General features: G+C 43.2%; 1 protein-coding gene across 5 annotated transcripts in view; it reads left to right on the top strand.

Moving 5' to 3' along the window:
• Window positions 1-25129, top strand: part of LOC131468115 (neuron navigator 1-like) — an 85343-nt gene that overhangs the window by 28590 nt on the left and 31624 nt on the right. For all 5 annotated transcript variants that reach the window (XM_058642025.1, XM_058642023.1, XM_058642022.1 and 2 more), the window contains 2 exons: window positions 76-178; window positions 1512-1838. In XM_058642025.1, coding sequence (XP_058498008.1) covers window positions 76-178; window positions 1512-1838 — 430 coding nt within the window. The remainder of the gene's footprint in view (window positions 1-75; window positions 179-1511; window positions 1839-25129) is intronic.

Genomic DNA, 25129 nt, shown 5'->3' with positions numbered 1-25129 from the left:
AGTCAGCTAACAGCTGTGTGTGTGCGTGTGTGTGTGTGTGTGTGTGTGTGTGTGTGTGTGTGTGTGTGTTTGCAGACCCAGAGTCCCAGAGGAAGCGAACCGTGCAAAACGTCCTGGACCTTCGACAAAACCTGGAGGAAACCATGACCAGTCTGAGGGGGGTGCAGCTGAGCCACAGGTGAGTCACACACACACACACACACACGCACACACACGCGCGCGTGCACACGCGCACACACACACACACGGTGAAACAGTTGAATTAAGGAAGAGCAAACAACAGAAGTCGTTGAAATCAAAGAGCAGCAGTTGAGTTTTTATTGACAGTGTTCATTTGTTAAGGGTGTGTGTGTGTGTCTGTGTGTGTTTGTGTGTGTGTGTGTGTGTGTGTGTGTGCGTGATCCACAACAGTGTTCCTGCAGGATCAGTGGTGACTGTTAATGTCAGTTTCTCTTCAGCCTGAAGCAAAACCAGCTCCTAAAAGTGACTCAAATCTCATTCTTTCAAAGAACCAGAAACACAATATTCCTCTGATTAATCGCATGTGAGAGTGTCTGTCTCTGTGTGTCCCTGTGTCTCTGTGTCCTGTCCCTCTTTCCTCTGCTTCCTGTCCTGTCCTGGACTGGACTGAACTGGAGTGGACCAAGCGTCTCCTGGTTTTGTCCTTGACAGTTTCCCGTCCATACGTCTCCTGTCGTGTATATAAATCCTCCGCCTCTCACAGATGGTTCCCCGCTGGAGAACGTTTCCTTCACCATTCACACTTTTATTGTCGTGTAGTAACCTTGAATCACTCCCTCGTGTCCTCGTGGAGGACGTACGGAAGTTTGCTCTACAAACTAAACCTCTATGGTTTCCGATCGTCGCGATCTTTATGGGTGATTGAGTTTCATGTCCACGCAGTAAAAAAGTATAGTTACAGGTATTTGTATTGAGTGTGTGAGTTGTTGATACAAAGGAAATCTACTCCAGTTTAAGTCTACAATGTCTTAAAGAACATGCTCACCACTTTATTTTGCTGTATTATGCATTTTCTAAACGGAAATTGAAGTTTGCGTCACTTTGTAAAACCGCTATCTCTCCCACACCAAACTCCATAGAGAAAATCAACGATTTTAACGTCACAGCACACAGGAGCTGTTGACAGTTGTTGATCCACTGCTGCCTCCATCACTAAGTTCCAATGTCTTATTTTGTCACTTCGGCATCTGAAAATCTCTGTTCAGTTGACTGCAGTGACACAAAGTGACCACACGAGGCAGCAGTAGACCAGCAGCTCCTGTGTCAACCGTGAGCTAAAACCACTGATTTTCCCTATGGTGTTTGGTGTGGGAGAGTGAGTGGTTTTACAAAACTTCAGTTTGCTGTTGGAAAAGTCTAACAGTGCGATAAAGACGCAAACGTGTTGTCAAGATATCGCAGACTTACGCTGACCTAGATTTTTATCAGGTGAGATTAAAAGTGTCTCTCGTATCTCATGTTATGTCAACATCTTGTCCTCTGTCCCGCAGCTGCGTGGAGGCAAACACATGCTACGACAGCGACGAAGCCGCCGCCTTCTCCGTCTGTAGCCTCTCGAATCGCTCGTCCCCGTTGTCGTGGCGCCACGGTCAGGCCAGTCCCCGCCTGCAGGCCGGCGACGCCCCGTCCACGGGGAACACGCAGGCGGAACACGTCCCGCTCCGGATCAGCCTGAACTCGTCCCGCATCCACCTCATTGAGGCGCTGGACGTCACAGATGCGCCCCTGCTGAAGGGAGACTACCTCAGCGACAGTGACCTCGGCGGGAAGAGCCCGACCGAGGACGAGGACGAGGACGACGATGATCTGGGCAACGGGTATGTCCTGTTCTTTATTTTGTAAACCCTGGATACGCTGAGTTGGTTTGATCTGCAGCTGCTACATGAGTGTAAAAATCCTGCAGAAAGCTTCTCCACCACAACTTCATTGTGTGTGACTTGACTCTGGCAGCTGCAGCGCCCCCTGCAGCCAGGAAACAGCCTGTGGCAGAGCCTGAGAGTGATGTCACAGGCTGCTGCTGCTGCTGCTGCTGCTGCTGTTATATTGAGCTCAGAACCTGCAGCTCTGTCAGTGGGTCTTCATGCAGAGGGAGCGCTCGCAGCGTTGGCTCTGACACACACACACACACACACACACACACACACACACACACACGCCATCTGTGTGTGTGTGTGTGTTTTCCAGCGTGTGATCGGTCAGAGTGAGATGATGATTTCTGCTCGTCCAAAGATTTCAGAGTGAGACTCAGAGAGTTTTCACTGGTCGAGTCACAGCTGTTTTATGTGATTTTAGGCTCCTAATCTGTGGATTTGTTGCTTTCTTGTCACACACACACACACACACACACACGCACATACACACACACACGTTCGACATTCGTGACTTATGGGGACATTGCATTGCATTGACTTACATTCATTTCCTGGAGACTTACTCTAACCTTAACCACATTTACTACTAATCCTTACCTTAAAACATATCTTCACCTTAAAATGTAGTCATTTACGTTGTGGGGACTTTTTGTCCCCACAAGGAAGACAAGTCCCCATAATGTGACTGTGTAAACAGGTTTAGGTCCCCACAACATTAGTAATACCTAGACACACACACAGCTGAACACAGGAACAAACACTGACCTGGAATGTGTGGATGACAACAACGACATTGTGACTCAAAAACATGATGTTCTGTGTGTTTGTGAGATGTTTTTTCTCTTCAGAGGTCATGAGGAGAGTTGTTTGTTTGTTTGTTTGTTTTGTTTGAGTGTTTGGCTCCACCCACACAGAAACAGCTATTTTTTAAAAACAGTGAAAATGTACTTCAGCGTGTATTGTTGTAGTTAGAAAATAACAGTTTTAATGCCGCTCGGAAAGAAAATCATTTTATTTTGTTGTATTTATCCGCCACACCTTAAAGACCGGTCCGTGAAAACATTGTCTGACATTAAACCGGTCCGTTGGGGGACCGCTGATCTATGGGATGGCACAGAATAGGGTTTTTTCACTGCGGTGAACTCAACGCTGGTTGGACAAATGCGGCAAAAAAAAAAGAAGTGACTTCCACTGAAGCTCAGCTTCTCTGGGAGTCAATGGGGCGTCTTGGTTCTAGTAGTTTTAGTTGTAGTTTCGTAGTTTTGGTAGTAGTTCAGTAATAGTTTTGGTAGTAGGTTTTTACTAGTTGTTTTACTGGTAGTTTAGTAGGTTTAGTAGTTATTTTATTAGTAGTTTCTGGGAGTCAATGGAGCAGTGGATAAGCACAGACGTTGGGCTTCTGCATGCTGATTGGAGGAAGTGTCTGGAAGGCGGAGCCAGTTTTTGATTGACAGTGTTTTCTGCATCAGTCTGTAGACAAACAGCTGCTCTGTGTGTTATTTACTCTGATATAGAACATTTTCATTTGTACAACAAAACCACAACGATAACATTTCACGATTAAATAATTATCGCAAATAACTGGACATGAGCTTCACCTGTTTCAAACACATGAATAATGACTTGAAAAGCATAAAAGAATCTGATCTTAGTGTTTGTGAAAAAAAAACACTTCACTTAAGATCAATAAAAACTTTAATGGTGTCACTGTTTCACCGGCGAGGCCAAAAATGTCAAGTTTAAGATTAAAAGTTTCTATTTCAGCTGTTAAGTGTTGAGATTTTGTCGGCGATGGCGCTGATTTGTTTCCTCTGGACTTTGTTCCGTTAGTTTTGGAAAACGTGCGGCGAGAAGTTTTATGACACAACAGTCAAATAGTCGTCGGTCGGTTTCACATCGAGCCTCGGGTTTCAGTGAGCGACTCTGAACAGCAAAGACAAACACATGAGCTCATTACAACCTCTGTGTGTGTGTGTGTGTGTGTGTGTCTGTGTGTGTCTGTGTGTGTCTGTGGGTAACCAAACTAAAAAAAAACAAAAAAATATCCAGTGCTGGCTGCAGTTTGATGTCTCCATGGTAACCACAGAAACGCAGCAGGAAGTTGGTTGCGACACAGTTTGTGTCTCTGTGGTTGAATCCTGCAGTTTGTGTTGTTTTGTGTGAAACGAGACAAAAAAGCAGACAAAAACATTCATTTCTGGTTGGAATAAAAAAGAGAGAAAATTGGGATAAAATCAGTTTTTCTGTCTTGTTTTATCATTTTATTTTTTATCATAACCACATTTTTTCTCATTTACTTCATATTTACTGCAGATCATGTATCTGTGATAACTTATGTTATAAGTCTGATTTTTGTTTTTTTACACTTTTTGGAGTCCATGTGGTAAAAGCCTCACAGTAACACACTTTCACCACTAGAGGGCAGACTCCAGCTGCTGCTGCTGCTGTTTCCTCTCTTCCTTCTTGCTCGTCTCTTCACGATTTGAAGTGGCCTCACGCTGGATTACTGACGATAATCTCATGATTTATTACACATTCTCATGAATCATACATGGAGGCACCGCCCCCCCCGGTTATACAGAGGTCACACAGAGGTCATACGTGTGTGTATGATAGAGAGGATTTCCCCACATGAATTATACATCACACACTCACTCACTCATGGAATGTTCTTTGTCTGGGATTATAATTCTCATTTTTATTGAAAACAGTCAAAGATGAAAGGGTTAAACGTATGGATGGATGAACAGAGTGCGAGTCACTGAAGGCCTCACTGTGACTCACTGTTGTGTCATTGTATGAACATGAATAATGTTTACATTTACAGTAAACGCACACACACACACACACACAGTCAGGAGCCTGTGTGTGTGTGTCAGTGATCTGTTTCCTGTGAACGTCTGAATGATTGTGCAGTTTTTCTAAACAGACTAAACAAAGCCTCATCCCTAACCTGAATCAAGCAGTTAATGACTAACACTAACCTTAACCTGACCACATGTGTTTATGACAGAAAAGGTCCTCACAAATACAGGAACACACACACACACAGAGACACAAAGACGAGCACGTGTCGTGTTTTCTGGACGACTGGACGCAGCAGACGCTCGCTTTTGTTTTGTTGGTGGACGAGCGTTGCCTCCCATTAGTTAAACACAGCGTTGCCACGGTAACAAAGCGAGACAGATCTGGCCCCCGCTGCATCAACATGCCTGAATTATGAAAAGACAAACACAGTGAATTCCCTGCTGCACACATTCAGAGTGAACTGAGTAAAGTGTTTTTTTAATTGAAAAGCAGAAGTGAGAAATGTTTGTTTTTAAACTGAAGAGGAAGTTTTTAATAGAAGTGAAATGTTTTTATGTTGTACATATATATATACAGTCTAGTGTATCTATCTATCTATCTATCTATCTATCATCTATCTATCTATCTATCTATCATCTATCTATCTATCTATCTATCTATCTATCTATCTATCTATCTATCTATTATATTTAGCTAGTATTTATCTATCATCATATTTAGCTAGTATCTATCATTAGTTAGCTAGTATTTATATATCATTATATTTAGCTAGTATCTGTCATTAGTTAGCTGGTATTTATCTATCATTATATTTAGATAGTATCTATCATTAGTTAGCTAGTATTTATCTATCATTATATTTAGCTAGTATCTATCATTAGTTACCTAGTATTTACCATTAGTTAGCTAGTAGCTATCATTATATTTAGGTAGTTTGCTATCAATCTATCTATCTATCTATCTATCTATCTATCTATCTATCTATCTATCCATTCATCTGTCATTTATTGAACAGATTTCTAAATTGTGTATGTCTGTACACATATTTATAATGTTTTGAGGACAAACATTGATTTTCAAACACTGTTATGGGGACATGTTGTCTTTGTGGGGACATTTTAGAAATCCTCAGCTTTTTGAGGGTCCTTACTTGGTTTTAGGGTCAAAACTGGGATGAGAATGATTGTTCTCACAACCACAGAGATAGTTGAGCTTAATTCTGTGACTCTGACACCATCTAGTGGACAAAATAGAGAAACACACACACACACACACACACACAAGACATAATTGACATGTTTTAAAGGGTGGATTAGAGCTAAAATTAAAAAAATATATTTTTTGATGATCCAAGAGGGCAAAGCGGATCTACGGCCAAGCTGTGACCACAGTGCCCTCTGCTGGACTATGCTGTAATTACTTCAGATAGTCTGTTGAGCTTTGAAGGCTGTATCTTTTGAAGTTTTGAGTTTACAGGTAGAGTGATTAATCGGCCCAACTCAGACAAGTATTATTTATTAATCAAGGATGACTTAATTTTGTCATAAACGTTGCAAATCACTCAAACTTAAATTATTAATTTTCATCCAAAAAATAGGTTTTGTTTTTTTTGTTTACTAATGATAATAATGTTTCATGTATTTAATTTACACATAAACTTTATTAAAGAGGCAGCCCTTCCTGAAGGGGAATTGGCCATGTAACTGGTGGGAAAAATATAACCAAAACAAATATTTAAAAAATAAGAAATATATGGACCAAAAAAATCAAGTTTTGGCCTAAGAAGAATCTTGGATATTGGATATCCCAAATATTCAGCCCTAATAGAATTAGAATGAGTTTTATTTGCACACGTCGCTCAGGGGCCCGGCCCTTGACCTTTGACCGAATTGGGACCACCCTGTTGGTCCGCGTTCATCAGACCGAGCATGTGATCTGAAAACACTTACCTTAATGTGATCAGATGTAAGATTACGCCTCCACGCGTTTCCCTCTGTCCTTGTCTTTGTCACAGTGACAGTGTGAGTCAGTAACGCTGCGATGGGTCACATGAAAAGTTGATGAGCGGCAGATTGAGGCGGGGGGGGGTGATGGGGTGTTAGTGTGTTCACTTCAGGAGGGCGACGGACGCATGGCTGTTGCTGCTCTACCTGCTCTGAATTCTGCAAGCGCCGCTCTGCTGGTACTGTCTGCTCACTGCAGCGTGTAATCAATTAGTTTTACTGTCATTAAGTAGGGAAGTGGGCTCGGGAGGAGGAGGAGGGGGAGGAGGAGGAGGAGGAGGATCACTCTTTTGTTCCAGCACGTGTGAGCAAAACAGTGGAGGGAACACCCAACACACACACACACACACACAAGGTTTTCCTCACTAATCAGAGCCATTCACCATGATCACATCAACATGAATCATGTGAATATTACTCAGTTTCATTTTGAGTTAAACATTAATGACTCACGTACATTAAAGGTTATTTACATTTATTTTAGGTCTTAGATCCTTTTTATTTATTTAACATAATCGTTTGTCTGTTCTTCGTCGAGATGATGTCAGCGGGTCCAGCTGTAACAGCAGGAAGTGGCTTATGGACAACAATGATATTATTATTGTTATTACTATGTTTGTGTGGCACACACACACACATCAGAGGATTTAGAGCAACATATGGGGCTGTAGGAGGATTTACAGTTGTGGAAAAAGCTCTCGACACCTTCTGTTTCACTGAGAACAATGACCTCATGTGTTGTGTTGATACTTCTCTACTGATCAGCCTCATGCTTTTATTATTACTATTATTAGTAGTAGTGTTTGTCATTTGTCTGTGGAACACAAGGATTCTATCTATCTATCTATCTAAGGAATAGGAATAAGAGGAATAAAATAATGTTTGCGACGTTCCAAAAAATGACTTATGTTGTAATAAAACATGACTTGAAGTATAGTTTTGAAGCTTAAAGTTGACCTAGTGTTTGCCCGTTAACTGAGCAGAGCTTTAATACATTTGCTTTTTGTTTTACTTTTACAACTCGTATGTATTCATCTCTTTTTCATCTCACTATCTCACACTCAGTCAGAGGAATGAATTATTGCAGGAGCAGTTTGGACGTCTCCTCCTGTTTCCCTCCGTGGATGTGTTTAGTTTGACTATGACCCACTCCGTTATTGTGAAACAGCCCAATGTTGAGCAACAAACACATGTTCTGGACAGAGGCCTGGGAAATTCACTTAAATCCTGCAGACAGATTTTCCCACATTTGGATTTGGAAAGAGGAAGAAACAAAAAAAAAGTTGGCAAAATGAAGAAATGTGATGTTTTCTCTGCTGCTTTTCAGTGAACCTTCAATCCTCTTCCCCTCCTATTCCCAAACTTTCAGACCTACACTTAAGTCCAGCCACTTTCCCAAAAACTGTATGGAGAGGCTGTATGTGAGAAGGGAAATGTTAATATACACATTTTCTTGAATTGTCCATTAGTCAAACCTCCGGAAAACATCCAGACTACAAGAAATGCTCCTCCCCTCACCTGAATGTTTCAGAAATTTCCCCCAAACTGAATATTTTGGACATTTTCCTTAACTTTTCACGGCGTGTGAACGTATTTGACCCAGACGACCTACAGTTGCATTCATACGTGGAAAATCGAACTGTAGACCCAATTTATTTTATGCGACAATTCTCCTGCCCGTTCAATAATCTAACATTTACTAAATGTCACACAACACCGTTGTGGACGCTTTTGACACAAATAACGTCGCAGCTGCTTTCACTGAACGTAAACAGCAAACTGTAGACCCGATTTCCGGACGTTCCCGAGTCTGATCTTTAGTAAATGTCAGCGTGAGAATACAGCACTTGTCTGAGTATTCCTGCTGCTCTATTTTTACGGTACATAAAAGGCAAACTCAGTTTTCCAGTTTTCACGTCTGAGAAAAACATCTCATGACTCTCTCTTTCTTGAAGGCCTTGAAATTCATTCACTCACCACCACAAACCAACACCACTGACAAAGCTACTGTTCCCTGCGTGCAAACCCCCCCCGTCCCCCCCCCCCAACACACACACACACCCCTCCTACTTTATTCCGAATCCTGGTAAATCCCTGTGGAGACGCTTCAATTTAATCCTCGTTAATCCTCGGCTTCCTCTTATGGCAGGTTTGGAAAAGAATAAGAGAACTCAGCGACTTGGTCAGCAGTCTGCAAGGACAAGGGGGCGTGGCCAGGGGGGTTATGGTGACCGTCTGTGTACATGTGTCAGACCCCCACATAGTTCAGAGGGATATGCGTTACCATGTCAACAAAGCGAGCGCACAGTGGAAATAAGCGTAGTCGGCGAGTGTGCGTGTGAGCGAAGCTTCTTGACTTACAGAGGTCAAGATGTCGCGACCTTTGCCCGATGACCAATTTCACCCCGGCTTCCTTTAAGGGAAAAAGAAAACGGATCCCCGTTCGTCCCCCGAGCTGTTTTCAATCTGCTTCGTTATGACAGAGTCACACTTGACCTGCAGAGCACATGAAACGAGGGAAGTGACCTAAAAAACAACAAGTGACGGTTAAACGTGGCGCTAAAGCAACACGTCCACATATGAACCACGGAGACTGACATCATTCCATCAACACACTTTCACTTTGGAGATTTAGGAGGAAGGATTCAGTTCATTTCTCCTGGACAATGAGGAGGAAGTTTTACAGTGGAAAATGAAATAGCAACACATTTCTTAATATCTGTAGCACCTTCTTCAATCCCAATTTTGAGAAGTTAGTGGTTTTCAAAGACGATGGTTGTTTTTTGGATGTTCACCGGAGAATTTTCCTTTCATCCTAGAAGGTTTTCCAAATTCTGGGTTATCTCAGACGGAAAGTGTCTGGCTTTCCAGGATTTTCGGATCCACCTTAAGCCTTAGCCAATGGAAGGTGAATGATTTTTTAATATCTGGGATATTAGCCTCAAATAATTCCTAAAGAATTCAGATTTCCTCTGCAACCCCAGCCCTGGGAAGGTGGTTGAAGCTTTTCCAAAGTCTGGAATGTCCACCTCAGATTTTCCATTAATTACTGTTCATGGGATTTCAACCTGATATTTTTCCTGCAACATTAGCTCAGGGAAAGTGACGGAATTTCCAGGTTTTTTGGATCCACCCTCCAATTTCCCATCAATCCCAGCCTGAGTAAAGTCGTCGGTTTACTAATTTCTGGGATTATTAAAATCATTTAATTCCTTCAAACCCAACTCAAAGAAGAGGGATTGTTTCCCAGGTTTTGGGATGTTCATCTGAGGTTTTCCAACTTCCACAAAATCTGAACCTGGGTCTTTTCCCTCAACACCACCTGGGGAAGGCGGCTGGGTTTCCAGGTTTTGGGGATTTTCCCCTAAAAGATGTTCCCTTCAGCCCCAGCTCAGAGTAAAAGTTAGGGTTCAGGTTCACAACAGCAGGAAAGTTTCCTAAACACTCAGAAGAGGGGTGGAGCCTGGGCTGAACATGGAAGAGCTCCGGGTCACTCGGCTTTCTCTGAATGTTCCAGAGATTTCCTGAGTGTGGCCTCGAGTGGAATTAGTTTTTCCCTAAGATTTTCTCTTGGAAACTGGCAGGAAAAAGTTTTTGCAGGACATTTGTGTTGAGATCAAACCAGTTCACTTCTCCAGACAAGTTCAGGGACATGTCTGGACTGATCTGAGAGCAGCTTCTGAGAGACGTTTGAGGAAATGGTCATTATTCAGATGTTCCCACGGTGAAAAACCAGTCTGCCACACCCACAACACACACACACAGGTTCACACAGCTATTCTTTTAAGGACTTCCAAAGCCTTATCCCTAACCTTAACCATTACTAACCCTAACTTTAAATCTTAGCCCTAAACCTGTCCAGCTCCTATAGAAATGAGGTTCTGCCTCAGGTTCTGGTCTCCATGGGGACTTCTGGACCTGATAAGGTCAGTCTTGGTCCTCAAGAGGTGACAAATACAAGCACACACCTCCTCACACCCTTTACCTCTGTAGGGCCTTCAGTACATTCTTCGCTCCTACAGGGGGTAAATGAAATTGCTTGATTCAGGACGGGCTTTTTTAGAAGCTTTTGAGTGAAGCCATCCCAAATCTATGCTCCACACACACACACACACACACACACAGTGGGGGGTGGGGTGGTGACGGGGGTTTGTAATGCGCATAAGACTTAACCTCTCTGCCTCCCGTTGACTCCCACCGTGTTATTCTCTGGAGCCGTTTGGACATTAGTCACACACTTTTCTCGGGGGCCTCCCGTCACCGTCATTCCCTTCCTGTTCTCCTCATTACGCCATCTCTTAATCTCACCCCTCCCTGTGTGACACCAGCGCTCCCGACAATGTACCCTACCGTCATTATTTTACCCAGGAGGCCCGTGGGCTGCGGGGGAATCTGTTGACAGCCATATTCCAAAAGAGGAAGCATCTTTGAAGTCAAGTTCTCTTTCTTGTCATTGTCCTCGGCAGAGTGTGGACCTCCAGAAGAGCGTCCTCTCCAGGCAGGGGCCTCATTAGATGTTGGTCCATGCCTGAAGGGTCCTTCAAAATAAGCAGCAGAGAAACTTTTCAGAGTGGAACCTTCAGGCTTTGATGTTCAGTCTCAAGTGTGTCGTTGTGAAATAGTCGTCCGGTTTGTTGATGCTGAGCTAACGGGCCGGTGATCTAAGACTCGCTGAATGTGAAGAGTGGAGATAGACTTCCTCACAGACTTTATTCCACTCTTTTTCTTTTTTGTGATATCTCTGTAGATAATTCCAAGGATATTTATCTTCAAACTTGGCAACCCAGACTTACAATTCTTACAATTATTTCAATATTAAGATTAAAACTTGGCTCAGGAAGTGTGGCACTGCTCACAACATGATGCTAAACTAACAAGCAAAGATATGAACTGTTTCATCTCCACTTTGGAGATTTAATCTAAGCAGTTGTACATGGAAAATACTTTAAAACATGATAACATATGTTAATAAATGAATTAAAAACAAATAGAAACAGATCTTGATTTGATATCTAGTCGCTTCTTCTTCTATCCCGATTTCGGGAAGTGATCCAGGTTTCACGTCTGAAGACATCTTTTTTTTATGGGACTTCACCTGTTTCTTCTTCCATTCATGTGATCATTTATTTGCTTAAAGAAAAACAAACAAACAGTTTGTTGTGCCGTTTATTCCTCTGAACGTTTGCCGTGCAGAGACCGTTTACTGTCAGCGTGTACAGGTGTTTATTTTTAAACAAACATGAAGTGAGAGAGTGTTGTGGTATAAAGAGATAGCACACTGATACACGACAGGGAGGAAGTGAAGTGTGTGTGTGTGTGTGTGTGTGTGTTCCTGATAAGGGGGTGGGGGCGGGTGAGTTTTCCCAGGTCTCTTGTCTCTTTCATCAGCAGACGAGGGACAGGTTCCCAGGGTCACATGGATGACCTTTCCTGTTACACTGTCATTACAGTTGCATCACCACCTAATTACACACACACACACACACACACACACACACAGTGTGGTCCTTGATATAGTGAGTGAAAAGAAGAGTATAGCTGTGAGTCAGATAAGCAGACATGGGGGTGGATGTCTGGACTAAAGTCTGTCCAGATCCTCTTTCCAGAAACTTGGATGGAAGTTAAAGGGGTAGTTCAGTGTTTTTGTGAGTCACAGCTGCAGGACGTGCTCAGTGAGGGACACAAGGGGAAAAACTGAATACAAATCTACGTCACCTGATGTCTAAGCACATGTTCACCACTTTATCTCATTGTTAGACAGACTTTTGCAATGGGGAAACCTGACGTTTATGTCCATTTCTAGACTGAACACTCTCCCACACCAAACCCCATAGAGAAAATCTGTTATTTTTACATCACAACAACACAGGAGTTGTTGATCCACTGCTGCCTCCACCACTAAGTTCAAATGTGTCATTTTGTAAATTCAGCATCTTAAATGGTACTCAAATGTACCTTAGTGACACAAAGTGACCACACGAGGCAGCAGCGGACCAGCAGCTCCTGTGTTACAGTGAGCTTAAATCAGTGATTTTCTCTATGGAGTTTGGTTTGTACAAACACAGTTTGAACATATGATGGATTTCTTTTTGGATTTAGTTGTTTTTGTGTGTGAGAGAGAGAGAAAGAGTGTGTGTGTGTGTGTGTGTGTGAGTGTGTGTGTGTGCTTGTGTGTGTGTGTGTGTGAGAGAAACTGAAACTGTTTTGCTTTCTTATTATAAGTAACGTAGGAAACAGCGATGGCAGAGTCTTCACACACCTGCACATCAGTGTGCCAGTCAGACCCCACTACACACACACACACACACACACACACACACACACACACACACACGCGCACACACACACACACACACACAGTCAGTCCCCCGAAGAATCCTGCCTTTGTTCCCTCTGCACTTAAAAAGAGTTTGTGTTAATGATCTCCTCTTGTCTCTTCTCTCTGTGGGTGATTTGTATAATCTCTTTATTTCTCTCTCTCTTCTTCTTCGTCTCTCTTCTTCTCCGTCGTTACTGACACTGTCGGTGTTAATCGTCTCTCCTGTGACTGCCCGTCACTGTCTCTCTCTCTCTCTCACTTCAGTTATTAGAACAGACTTGTTTATTCACTGGGGTCCACTCTCTCAGTGTTTAAACACTTGCGAGTGGGCAGACACTCAGTGGGTGGACACATGATACCCACTCTCTGTGAGAGAGAGTCTCCACTGGCCAATACACACTGTGTTACAACAGAAACACTGGAGTCATTTAAAGACCGTTCACTGCTATAAAGACAGATATTCACATGTATCTAATAAATTGTGTCACATTTATAAACATTAATGTAAACTTTTATATCAACAAATATATTTCACTGGGTTTAACGTCCTTCAAATGATATTGATCTTCAAAATCTAGCAATTCTTACAGTTTTCTCATGTAATAGCTGTTAAAAATAAACATACATACACTTAGTAACGATGATGTTATAGCCCCGCCCCTCTCTGGTGTCATCTTCTTCTTCTGCTTCTTCTTGTGTTTGATGTGAGGACAGAGCGTCTAAGGACAGAGGGTTGAAGGACAGAGGGTCTAAGGACAGAGCGTCTAAGGACAGAGGGTCTGAGGACAGAGGGTGTAGAGACAGAGAGTCTAGAGACAGAGGGTTAAGGACTGATGGTCTAAGGACCAGCGATTCTAAGGGCAGAGGGTTGAAGGACAGAGGGTCTAAGGACAGAGCGTCTAAGGACAGAGGGTCTGAGGACAGAGGGTGTAGAGACAGAGAGTCTAGAGACAGAGGGTTAAGGACTGATGGTCTAAGGACCAGCGATTCTAAGGGCAGAGGGTTAAAGGAATATTTCACCGTTGGAAAGATGAATGTCTATTAAAACTGGGTCGCCTATGTAGTAGAAATGTGAAATAATATTTGACGGTAAAGGTTGTCGTGTTGTCGTGTTTGTACGAGTGTCAGCCATCTTGCAATCCTGAACTTGTTTACTCTGATTTCCAAATGAATGGAAGTCAATGCAGAGACGTGTGCGTGTTCTTGTATTTGTGGCTTTGTGAGGACCAGAACCAGACAGGAGGACATTTTAGCTGATCCTCACTTCTTTAAAGGGCCTTTTTCAGGAGGTTAAGACCTGGTGTTAGGGTCAGGGTAAAGGTTAAGTTTAGGCACTTAGTTGTAATGGTTAAGGTTAGGTTAATGGTTTAGTGAATGCACTATATTTATGAGGGTCCCCACTATGAATGAAGCGCACGTGTATGTGTGTGTGTCTGTGTGTGGTGATGTCGCAGAATGTGATGACTGCGCGCTTCTTCTGCGGCTCAATGAGCGTCAAAAGCTTCTGTGCGCTTTTTTGGAGAAGACACAGCTGGTCGCGATCAGTGAAACGGAGGAGGAGGAGGAATTTGGGGTGTTGCCTTTCTCTCTCTCCCTCCCTGTGAGTGTGTGTGTGAGAGAGAGGGGGGAGTGTCAGCGGAGGCACTGCAGCGCCGCGGAGGCTCAGTCAGTCAGACGCTGCTGACTCGAGCAGGCGGATCGTCGGTGGTGAGTTTTATGATCAGCAGCAGTTTTGAGTCTGGACCGCGGACTCCTCTCCACTTCCCCGGCTTCCTCTCTCTCGTGCTTCCGCCTGGATATGTCACACAGGATCTAAGCAGCAGCTGCAGCGTGAAGCGCGCGCGCGCGCGTGTGTGAGGACGACAATGAGCGGACGCGTCCTGCTCGGCGGCAAAATGCTGCAGCTCCCGGCGCCGCAGCGCGCAGCGGCGAGGACAATGCACTTTGTGTCCAGGTAAAAGACCAATGAGTGAGTGAGTGAGTGAGTGAGGAGCTGCTGTCACGTGGGGACTGCTCTGGTCACGGTTGTAGGTGATGGTGGAGGGTTTGGCTGCAGACGCTCCGGCGGCGCCTGTGCGTAAAAATGATCCGCAGCAGCAGCAGCAGCAGCGGCTCATTGATAAAAGTCCGACAGCTGCTGAACAGCACAGCGCTCACTGCAGACTCTGACAGGATACTGTGTCTCTGAGAGTCTAGACTGTGATGGATGCATAGATGTATGAGCCTCTGTGCGCGCGCGGCGCGGCTGTGCGTCTGTTGAATCAGCAGCATCTGCGTGTCTGTGGTGAAACAAGAGGCAGGATGTGTGTGTGTGTGTGTGTGTGTGTGAGAGTAGAAAGAGGAAATGCATGAGAGGGTGAATTTATAGCATGAGAATATACCATGTGAGCGCGCGCGTGATGTACACGCGCGGTTTAAAGTGTTGCAGTAGAGCAAATTTATTAGACCCGTCTATTGTTTTAAGCTGGATGACAAGTGGTTTGTGTGTGTGTGTGTGTGTGTGTGTGTGTGTGTGTGTGAGAGAGAGAGAGAGAGAGAGAGTGAGTGAGTGGGTGTGTTCGCTTTGATTGATCCACTGCGGGACCAGGACCAAGACCCGCATTCTCCTCCACAGACTGACCTACATTCTCTATAGGAGAGAAACAAAAAACCCTCCTCCATATCATCTTTGTACCCACGCTGTGTGAGACAGCAGTTACCTAACTGTGTGTGTGTGTGTGTGTGTGTGTGTTAATGTAGGCCAGGTGATGCTGCAGAGCTGAGGACGTGCAGCAGCAGCAGAAAAAAAGTAATGGATTACTCTCAGATCAGGAGCAGGATTTGGCTTTTTTTGACTTAATGCATTAGAGCACACATGGTTTATTGATTCTGCTCATGTGTGTGTGCGCGTGTGTCAGGGCTTAACATTGCTCTTTTTTTTAGTATAGTCTGACCTCTGTGGCATCTATCGACCCTTTATGTAAACCCATTAGAGCAGACAGAGCGACTATCTGGACATTTAACACACACACACACAGGTTTGTGCAGCTATTCCTCTGAGGGCTCTGCATAGCCTTATCACTAACCTTAACCATAACTAGTTAATGTCTCACCCTAACCTTAACCTCCCAGTCCTAAACTTGAACTAGTTCCTCAGAAATGATGTTCTGCCAGGTTTTGGTGTCCATGAGGACTACTGGTCCTGACAAGGGACACTTCTGTGCCATAGTTAATGCTGACTGGGCGGTGCATGTCACCTCCAATACTGAGAAACCAGTATGACGAGCATCAGTGAACGTTGTCAGTGAAAAACACGGCTGTCAGCAGAAAAGACAACACATTTAGCTTCTTAACAAAAGACTCGCCCTAATAAATCCATGTCAGCTTAAGTCTACGACGTCTGAAGAACCTGTTCACGTCTTTGTCTCACTGTTACACCGACTTTTCCAACAGGAAACTGAAGCTTGGAAACCGCTCACTCTCCTGCACCAAAGCCCATTAAGAAAAGCAGTGATTTTAGCTCACAGGGACACAGGAGCTGCTGGTCCGCTGCTGCCTCGTGTGGTCACTTTGTGTCACTGAGGTAAATCCGAACGACGGATTGTAAATGCCGAATTTAGCAAAATGAGACATTTGAATTTACTGATGGAGGCAGCGGTGGATCAACAACTCCTGTGTTGCTGTGATGTTAAATCAGTGATTTGCTCTATGGGATTTGGTGCAGGGAGAGTGAGCGGTTTACAAACTTCTCCGTTTCTGTTGGGAAAAGTGAAATAATGACGTGATCGTATTCTTAAGATTTCGTAAGACTTACGCTGGTGAAGATTCTGAGGTAGTGAGTCCCTGGTTCTCAGCATAAGGGGGCGCTCACACCTCAGATTATTATTACTGTGTCAGTACTTTAAAAATGACCACAACGATCGTGGAATTATGGTCTTTGTGGAGACTTCTGGTGTTGACGAGGTCTGTGTTTGCACCAGATCCCAAACGCACACATGCACACATGCACACGCACACGCTGGAGAGTCCCAGAGGACCATTGAGGGTGTTTTTATCTGTGTGTGTTTGAGTTGGACATGTGTGTTTAAACAGACTCGCTGTCAAAAGACTGATAAATGATCAGAATCTAACACACACACATTCAGACAGGCGTGTGTGTGTGTGTGTGTGTTTAATCAAACATAAAACAGGCATCAGCTTCACCGCTTCCTGCCAACATAAAGATTTGATCAACTCTATTAGTCACATTTCCCCTTAAATCGAAATGTCAGGTCAGTCATCGATGATGTCATAAAAACAACGGCGTCCCGCGAAGATGCTGCAGTGAACATTAGGACGGACGTGGATCAGGTTTTTGACAGGGATCAGGTTTTTGGACGGGGATCGGGTTCGACAGGCGGCACCTGTCACATTCTGACCCCTGACATTCCTCTGGGTGAAAGTTCGGAGGTCGCCGCGGTTACCTGGTCAGACCAGTACCAGTTGCAGGGAGATGGACGAGGCTGTGTTTTGTAAACACTCACTCTCTGCTGCTGCTGACTCAGACTGTGGATCAGTTGATGATGTCATCACCTGATCATGAATGAATGAATGATTCATGATTCATGCAGAGGAATTCTTCTTCTGCTGCTGCTGCTGCTGCTGCTGAGCTCAGACGTGTCCACACACGCCCAGAGAAACAGGAAAACAAGCTCGATGTTGAAATGTTGTTTTTATTCAAGATTCCTCTCGTTCCTATAGAAACTAAACACGTACGGAAGCCTTGAAGTGTCAGTTGAGACGAGAAAAACAAAACACACGTCATCTGTATTTGCTAACAGGGCTCGTGTTTTCACGAGGTGGCGCCTCCTGTGGTTCTTCCGAGCATCTCTGTCACATCAAAGCCTCACAAGCCAAACGCAGCACTTTAAAGGAATATTTCAGGGTTTTCTTTATCAGCTCCAGGCTCTTTAGAACATGTTCACATCTATATCTCAGTGTTTGACAGACTTTTCCAACAGGAAACTGAAAGTTTCTAAACCACTCACTCTCCCACACCAAACCCCATTGAGAAAATCAGTGATTTTAGCTCACGTGGACACAGGAGCTGCTGGTCTACTGCTGCCTCTTGTGGTCAGTTTATGTTACTAAAGTTAATTTGAACAAAGGTTTTCAAACTCTGAACTGACAGAATAAGACATTTGAACTTAGTGATGGAGGCAGCAGTGGATCAACAGCTCCTGTGTTGCAGTGTTGTAAAATCGCTGATTTTCTCAATGGGATTTGGTGCAGGGAGAAAACTTGAGTGCATGAAGTTGTGCTGCTGAGAACCAGATACTCACCCAATAAAATCTATCTCAGCTTAAGTTTACAACATGTTCACGTCTTTATCTTTCTGTTAGACACACTTTTACACCACGAAACTGACCTTTGTAAAACCTGTCACTCTCCCAAACCAAACCCCATAGAAAAATCAACGATTTTAACTTCACAGCAACACAGGAGTCGTTGATCCACTGCTGCCTCCATCGCTAAATTCAAATGTATTATTTTGTAAATTCGGGCTTAGAAATATGTCGTTCAGATTCACTTTAGTGACACAAAGTGACCACACGAGGCAGCAGTAGACCAGCAGCTCCTGTGTCCACTGTGAGCTAAAATCACTGATTTTCTCTATGGGGTTTGGTGTGGGGAGAGTGAGTGGATTTTTAGGGGAGAGAGAAAGTGACCAGAACATCTGGACGTCCTCCTTTAACTTTTTTTTTTTTTTACATGGCAGAAGCAGAAGCTTCACACAATGTCAGGCATTGAAGCCTCAAAATTCAGTTTGTGTTGGAGCCGTGAACTTGGATTCTGCTGCAGATTCCGGTTCTAATGGAACCTCTGGATTATTCCTCCCTCTCTGTGTGTGTGTGTGTGTTTGTGGTATGCATACAGTATGTGCGTTCACATATGTTGGACGATCAGGGAGTGGGACCCCAGAATACACTCGGTGGAATGTGAAGTGTGTGTGTGTTTGGAGCAGAAGAATGTCTCCCAATCTCACTGTAACAACTTTAAGTGGCGTGACCCAAGTGTGTGTGTGTGTGTGTGTGTGTGTTGAGTGATGGCAGGTGATGGGTGCGTCCGTCGCCACCCCACATACATTACACTGACACACACAAATACACACACATGCGCGTTCCTCTGGCGCTGTGGCTGCAGGACAGGGACAGGACACTGCTGTGTGTGTGTGTCTGCTTTATCTCCGCTCGCTCAGGTGCCGTTCTGGACGAACTTCAGCTCGGATGTGAAGCCTCTTTGTTGAAGCTTAATTTGATTTGTCATCACGTTTGATTCATGCGTTCACAGATGGTGAATTCAGACTTTATTTCTTTAAATAGCGCCATTCATACAGAAGTGTCTGGAGACGCCAGTGTCGTCGATGAGGAGGGAACACTGAGGTCAGAGGAAAGTCACTGGAATACTGAAGAAAATACTGAAATATGTAGCTTTAACTACCCAAAGAAATTAAAATATTAAAAGAGAATTAAAGGAAGTCCAGATGAATCAAAAAGAGGAAAAGCAGATTAAAAAGGCTAAAAAGGTTAGATGAACTAGGACAAGTTCAAATACCATTGGTGCAATATCGCCAAAAATGGCCGTTCCTTGGTGTCCTTCCTGTACGACGTACTGTACGTCAAAGTCCTCATTGACTTTTTGGACCGTCCTAACATTATTAACACGTGTACCAAGTTTTGTGGTTATGTACGTGAAACTTTTTCAAAAAAAAAGATTTTTGCATTTTCGTTAGCCCCTCCCTCTTCCAATTTTTGATTCACCCAAAAGATTTTCATTTGAAATTTCCACCACGGTTGATGCGGTCGCAGAATTTCGGTAGTTTTGGGGAAAGCCTTCAAAAACACGATTCATTTGAGAGAAATGCAACATATAATAGCGTTTCGGTTGTATTTTAGCCTCCAACCACTAGTTGGCAGCAGCTTATTCGTATATTTTTCAACTTTTCTTTGACTTTTTATTCATTTATTTATTCATTTTTAGCGCTAACATGCTACATCTGTGTGTTTTCACTTGAAAACCCAACCAATTCGCAACTATGGTAGTACGATGATGTCATAGCCCCGCCCCCCTCCTCTCTCTAGCTCTTGCATTCCCGACAGTAAATCTTCATCTACGTCATTGTCTTCTCTTCTTCTTACACGTCTTACACGGTTTACAGCACCGCCCACAGGCCTGGCATAGTAACTACAGCATTTACAGCTGTTTTCACGCGTTTTAAGACTGAAAATAGAGAAAACTTTGTGAAGGGAAAGTTCTGTTTCCGTGTGGATTAGACAAATGTTTCTCAAAGTGTGGTACGTGTGCCACCAGTGGTACGTGAGTTTCTAATAATGTTGTTACTGAGAGAGATTTTCTTAGCTGGTATTTTAGTATAAATTTTTTTTAGACAGATTAGACTTTAAATAACACCTGTCATCTGAGATTAAGACATAATCCTGGGCGTTTGTTCATTTACAGTAAAGCTGCTCTTTATGACGCATTTGTGAATTTAAAATAATAATAATAATCCTCATGTTTCAGTTATGTCTTTTTGTCTCTGTGTCTTTTTGTCTCTGTGTTAGTGTCTTTTTGTCTCTGTCAGTGTCTTTTTGTCTCTGTGTCAGTGTCTTTTTGTCCTCACAGAGACATTTTGTTGTTGTCGAGGCTCCGCCCTGATTTTACCTCATGAACTGTGGCTCATATCACGCTGACATTTGAGTTCCTCCATCTGCTTCACACTGTGTGTGTGTGTGTGTGTGTGCGTGTGTGTGTGTGTGTGTGTGTGCGTGTGTGTGTGTGTGTGCACTGTAAAAATAGATTTTTAAAATAGAGTAAAATAAGTCTTGTTTCTGGGAAATTGTTCTGTTTAATTTTTTTTTACCCTAAAAAGAAAGATCTGCATTATAAAAATAATCTCAATCCGTCTTAATCAGACCATTGTCACCATCACAGATTGGTGTGTGTGTGTGTGTGTGTGTAAATATAACAAATTCTATGGTAAAAATCCTTAAATTCACCTTAATCAAGTAAAGGACAAATTATTTTAGGTGACTTTTGTTCCGTGATGCAATTTCTTTGCTTGTAATATTTATAAAGTAAATATAGGAATACATTCTTAAATTCAGCTTCATCAAGTAAAGGAATGGATTTTAAGCTTTGTTAAGTAAAATGTTAAGGTTAATATTTGGCCAGTTGTATCTACATTTCAGTGAGTTTTTCCTAGTGTTAAGGAACATTAGAGCCTGAGCCTGTAGATTTTGGCAAATTGGCAAAAACAAGAACATTTAAATTAATTTAAAAATATATGGTGTATTTTTAGTCGGCCGTTTTGTTTACAGTGTGTGTGTGTGTGTGTGAGACTCTTTGTGATAAAAATGAAAAACCCTCCTCAGTGTAAATTTATGCAAATCTGTCAGGATTACATTTCTGAGTCGTTATCATTTATTCAAATTTTATAACTGTGGGATTTTTTTTTTTCCTCATTGTATCTGAAAATGTGTAGAGGAAGAAACATTTAGGAAATGCTTTTACTACTAGGCTCATAATTTTTTTTACAAATTACACATTTTTGTTCTCAGAAACTCGTATAGGAATCATATAGAAGTACATTATACTGTTATTAATCTCACTGTAAGTAACGTCATTTGCTTGAGTCTCTTAAATTGAAATATTTAACATTTCAAATAATGGCCGTTATTTTGTTATTACGAATTGACAAATTATTGTTTTCAATAGCTACAAAGTTATAGATTACCTCAGTTACTATCAAAATATTACTTTTTTGTGTCCGATACTGTACCAATATCACATGTACCGATATCCGATATCACGTGTACTGATACCACATGGGATGATGTCACATGTACCGATATCCAATATCACGTGTACCGATATCACATGTGCTGATATCACACGTACTGATATCACATGTACGTATATTACATGCACTGATATCACATGCACTGATATCACGTGTACCAATATCACATGTACTGATATCACATGTACCGACCGATATGACGCGTACCTATACGACATGTACCGATACCACGTTTACGATATCACATGCACTGACACTGATATCAGTCTTTTAATCAGCATGTCGCAGGTTATATGATGTTTTCGTAGAGGGCATTTACAGCCGTCACATGATGACGATGTTAGTGAACGTCGCTCTTTACAGCATTTTCTTTCCCTGAGTTCCGTCACATTTAGGTTTTTTTTTTTTTTTTACTTATTTTGTAGTTTTCCCCAAGTTATTTTCCTTTATCAAAATATTAACTTATTCTTTGAAAAATACAAACTTCAGGATCTTACAAAATTGTCTAAAATCTGGGTCAAATGCGTTGGGATTTTTTTTTATCGTTAGGACTGAGTCAGACTCTGGGTCTGAAGCTGAAGGTTTTTTTAATTTCAAAATAATCTGTGGATCAAACGGCAGCAAAACTGTACGTGGTTTTCACACACACGCACACACACACACACAGCTGCTTCGAGTTAACAAACCTGGAAGATTCGTGCTTCATTCAAACTCGGCACCTCCCTCTCTCTCTTTTCAAACCAAAACATCCCCTGCGCGCTGTTAATTCACACAGCCGTTAAAGTCAGCTGACGTGTCTGGAGGGAGGCCAGAGCGCGGTAACTCTACCCCAGGATCCAGGCCCCCGTCCTGGGCCTCTGCGTAGTGGGGTTCCCCTTCAGTTCCTCAGTTCTTCAGTTCTTCTCCTCTCCTGGTTCTCAGCTCTGTGTGAGTGTGAGGGCCGGGGAATCATCGCCCTCACGCTGATGCTGACGCTCATGCTGAAGTGGTTAAGAGTGCGATGTAGACGGCCGCTCCTGGTCCCAGGAGTGCTGCCCCTCTGCTGCTTCCTGCTCTCTCTGCTGGAGAAGAGAGGAACTTTTGGGAGGTGAAGAGCGAGCAGGTCAACGCCGGGCTCCACTGGTCGGAAACCAAACTTTTTTTTGCCTCTCTTTGACCCATTTTTCTCAGCTCCGCAGTCAGAAATGCTTTTGTCTTGACCCAGAAAGGCTTAAAAAACTCCTAAAAAATACAGCTAAAATATTACATTAACATTAAATTTATATCAGCATAAGTCTGTGATATGTTTAAAAATGTGTTATTTGCCTTATCTCAGTGTTGGACACATGTTTCCAACAGGAAATTGTCACTTTGTAACCTCGTCGACTCCCTGCACCAAACCCCATAGAGGAAATCAGCGATTTTACATCACAGCATCACAGGAGTTGTTCACCCACTAATAACTAACTCAATATGTTCCAGTGTGTTATTTTGTGACTTTGGCGTTTTAAAATCATCACTCAGTTTTACCTCAGTGACATAAAATGACCACACGAGGCAGCAGTACACCAGCATCTCCTGTGTCCATGCAAGCTAAAATCGCTGATTTTCTCTATGGGGTTTGGTGTTGGGAGAGTGAGTGGTTTACAAACTTCGGTTTCCTGTCCGTCTCACAGTGAGATAAAGACGTGAACACGTTCTGAAGACATCGTAGATTTAATCTGATGTAGATTATATGATGTGAGAGGCTAAAATCTGTGTTTTTCAGCGAGAGCTTGATTATCTCAAGCTGGTTTGGACGATGAAGGAGGAATGAATGTGGTGTCTGGTTCCTCTCAGAGAATCCTCTCTCAACTTCTCTCTCTATTGTTTTTCCCTTTTTGGGTTTGAGCCAACAGTCGGAGAAGATCAAGACGACCCGGTCTGTGTCACATGATCAGCAGTCCGACTCTTTCAGGTTCCTTATATGCAGGGTTTGTTGTTTCTGTGACTGTCGATGAAGAGGTTCAGGTGGAGGTCACATCTCAGTGCAGTGTGTCCAACGTCCGTCTGTCACACACGAGGAGATTCAGAGATTTAACATAACCAGACCTAGTCTGTCCAAATGGCGGCCCGTGGACCACATGCGGCACATAACCGACTTCCTAGTGGCCCAAGTCTGTGGTTCCACCAGAGAGAACTGAAGAAATACCTCAAACACTGTCCCTCAAAGATTACTACACAAAATTCAAGCACTTTCAATGACCCCATGTCTTTCAAGCTCCTGGAATTCTTTTTTTCCAAATTCACAAACTTTCAAGGATTTCAAGGACCTATGGGAACCCGGATCAAAGTTGCAGTGTGAGTTTCAAAAACTTTCAAGCACCTGGAATTCATTTTTTTCTCAAAAATTCACACATTTTCAAGGATTTCAAGGATATTGTTCAACCTTTTTGATTTGATGCCACTTTATGCTCCTGAGACGACAATCAAGCGTTTATTTTATTATTTAAAATAGTTACAGCTAATACTGCTTACCTTTGTAATGGAATAGTCCTGGTCTAGACCAATGGTTCTCAACCTGTGGTACGCATGAGCTTCCTCTGGTTGTAGTTGGAGGAAAAACACTGTTTAAAGCCCGGGTATGAGATCATGATAGAGTGGACCTCGGGAGATTCGGATATTTTCTCAACCAGAGGAAGTTCATGCGTACCACTGGTGGTACACGTGCCACTGTTTGAGAACTATGGCAAGTCAATCCTTAAGAAAAGACGTCATGTTAATGGAAAACGTAAAAAAGATAATTCACGTGTTGTTCCGTGTGGATCAGGTCGGTCATTTGTGAGCGTGACATGCGAGAGAAGACGCCGCCATGGCTCTGACATCACACGCACTTCTGACAGCTCATTCACGTCTCGCTGTGTGTGTGTGTGTGTGTGTGTGTGTGTGTCCTAAACCTCCAGGCCACTGTTGTCAGGGCGAGGAATGTCAAAGACACGGCGGGGTTTCTCCTCCCCAGTGACCATTTAGAGCTGTGACCTCGTCTGTATCGCACGCACACACACACACACACACACACACACAGCTCCAGCTGTGGCCTCTGGTCTTGCTCTGATCCTGGTAGCAGATGGAATTAACACTAATTATGAGCTCATTAAATCCAGACTGTTCTCTAATCCTCAATGTCCAAACACTGCTCTGTGTGTGTGTGTGAGTGCAGCTATCACACACACACACACACACACACACACACAGATCAGCTCAGTACATAGAGGAGATAACGAAGAACCTGGAACGGGAGATGAATGTGTGTTGACTGTGTGAAACGTCT

The sequence above is a fragment of the Solea solea genome, chromosome 11 (genome assembly GCF_958295425.1).
Source record: "Solea solea chromosome 11, fSolSol10.1, whole genome shotgun sequence".
Lineage (NCBI taxonomy): Eukaryota > Metazoa > Chordata > Actinopteri > Pleuronectiformes > Soleidae > Solea > Solea solea.
Note: the sequence above shows the minus strand (reverse complement) of the source record. Positions and strands in the feature narration are given on the sequence as shown.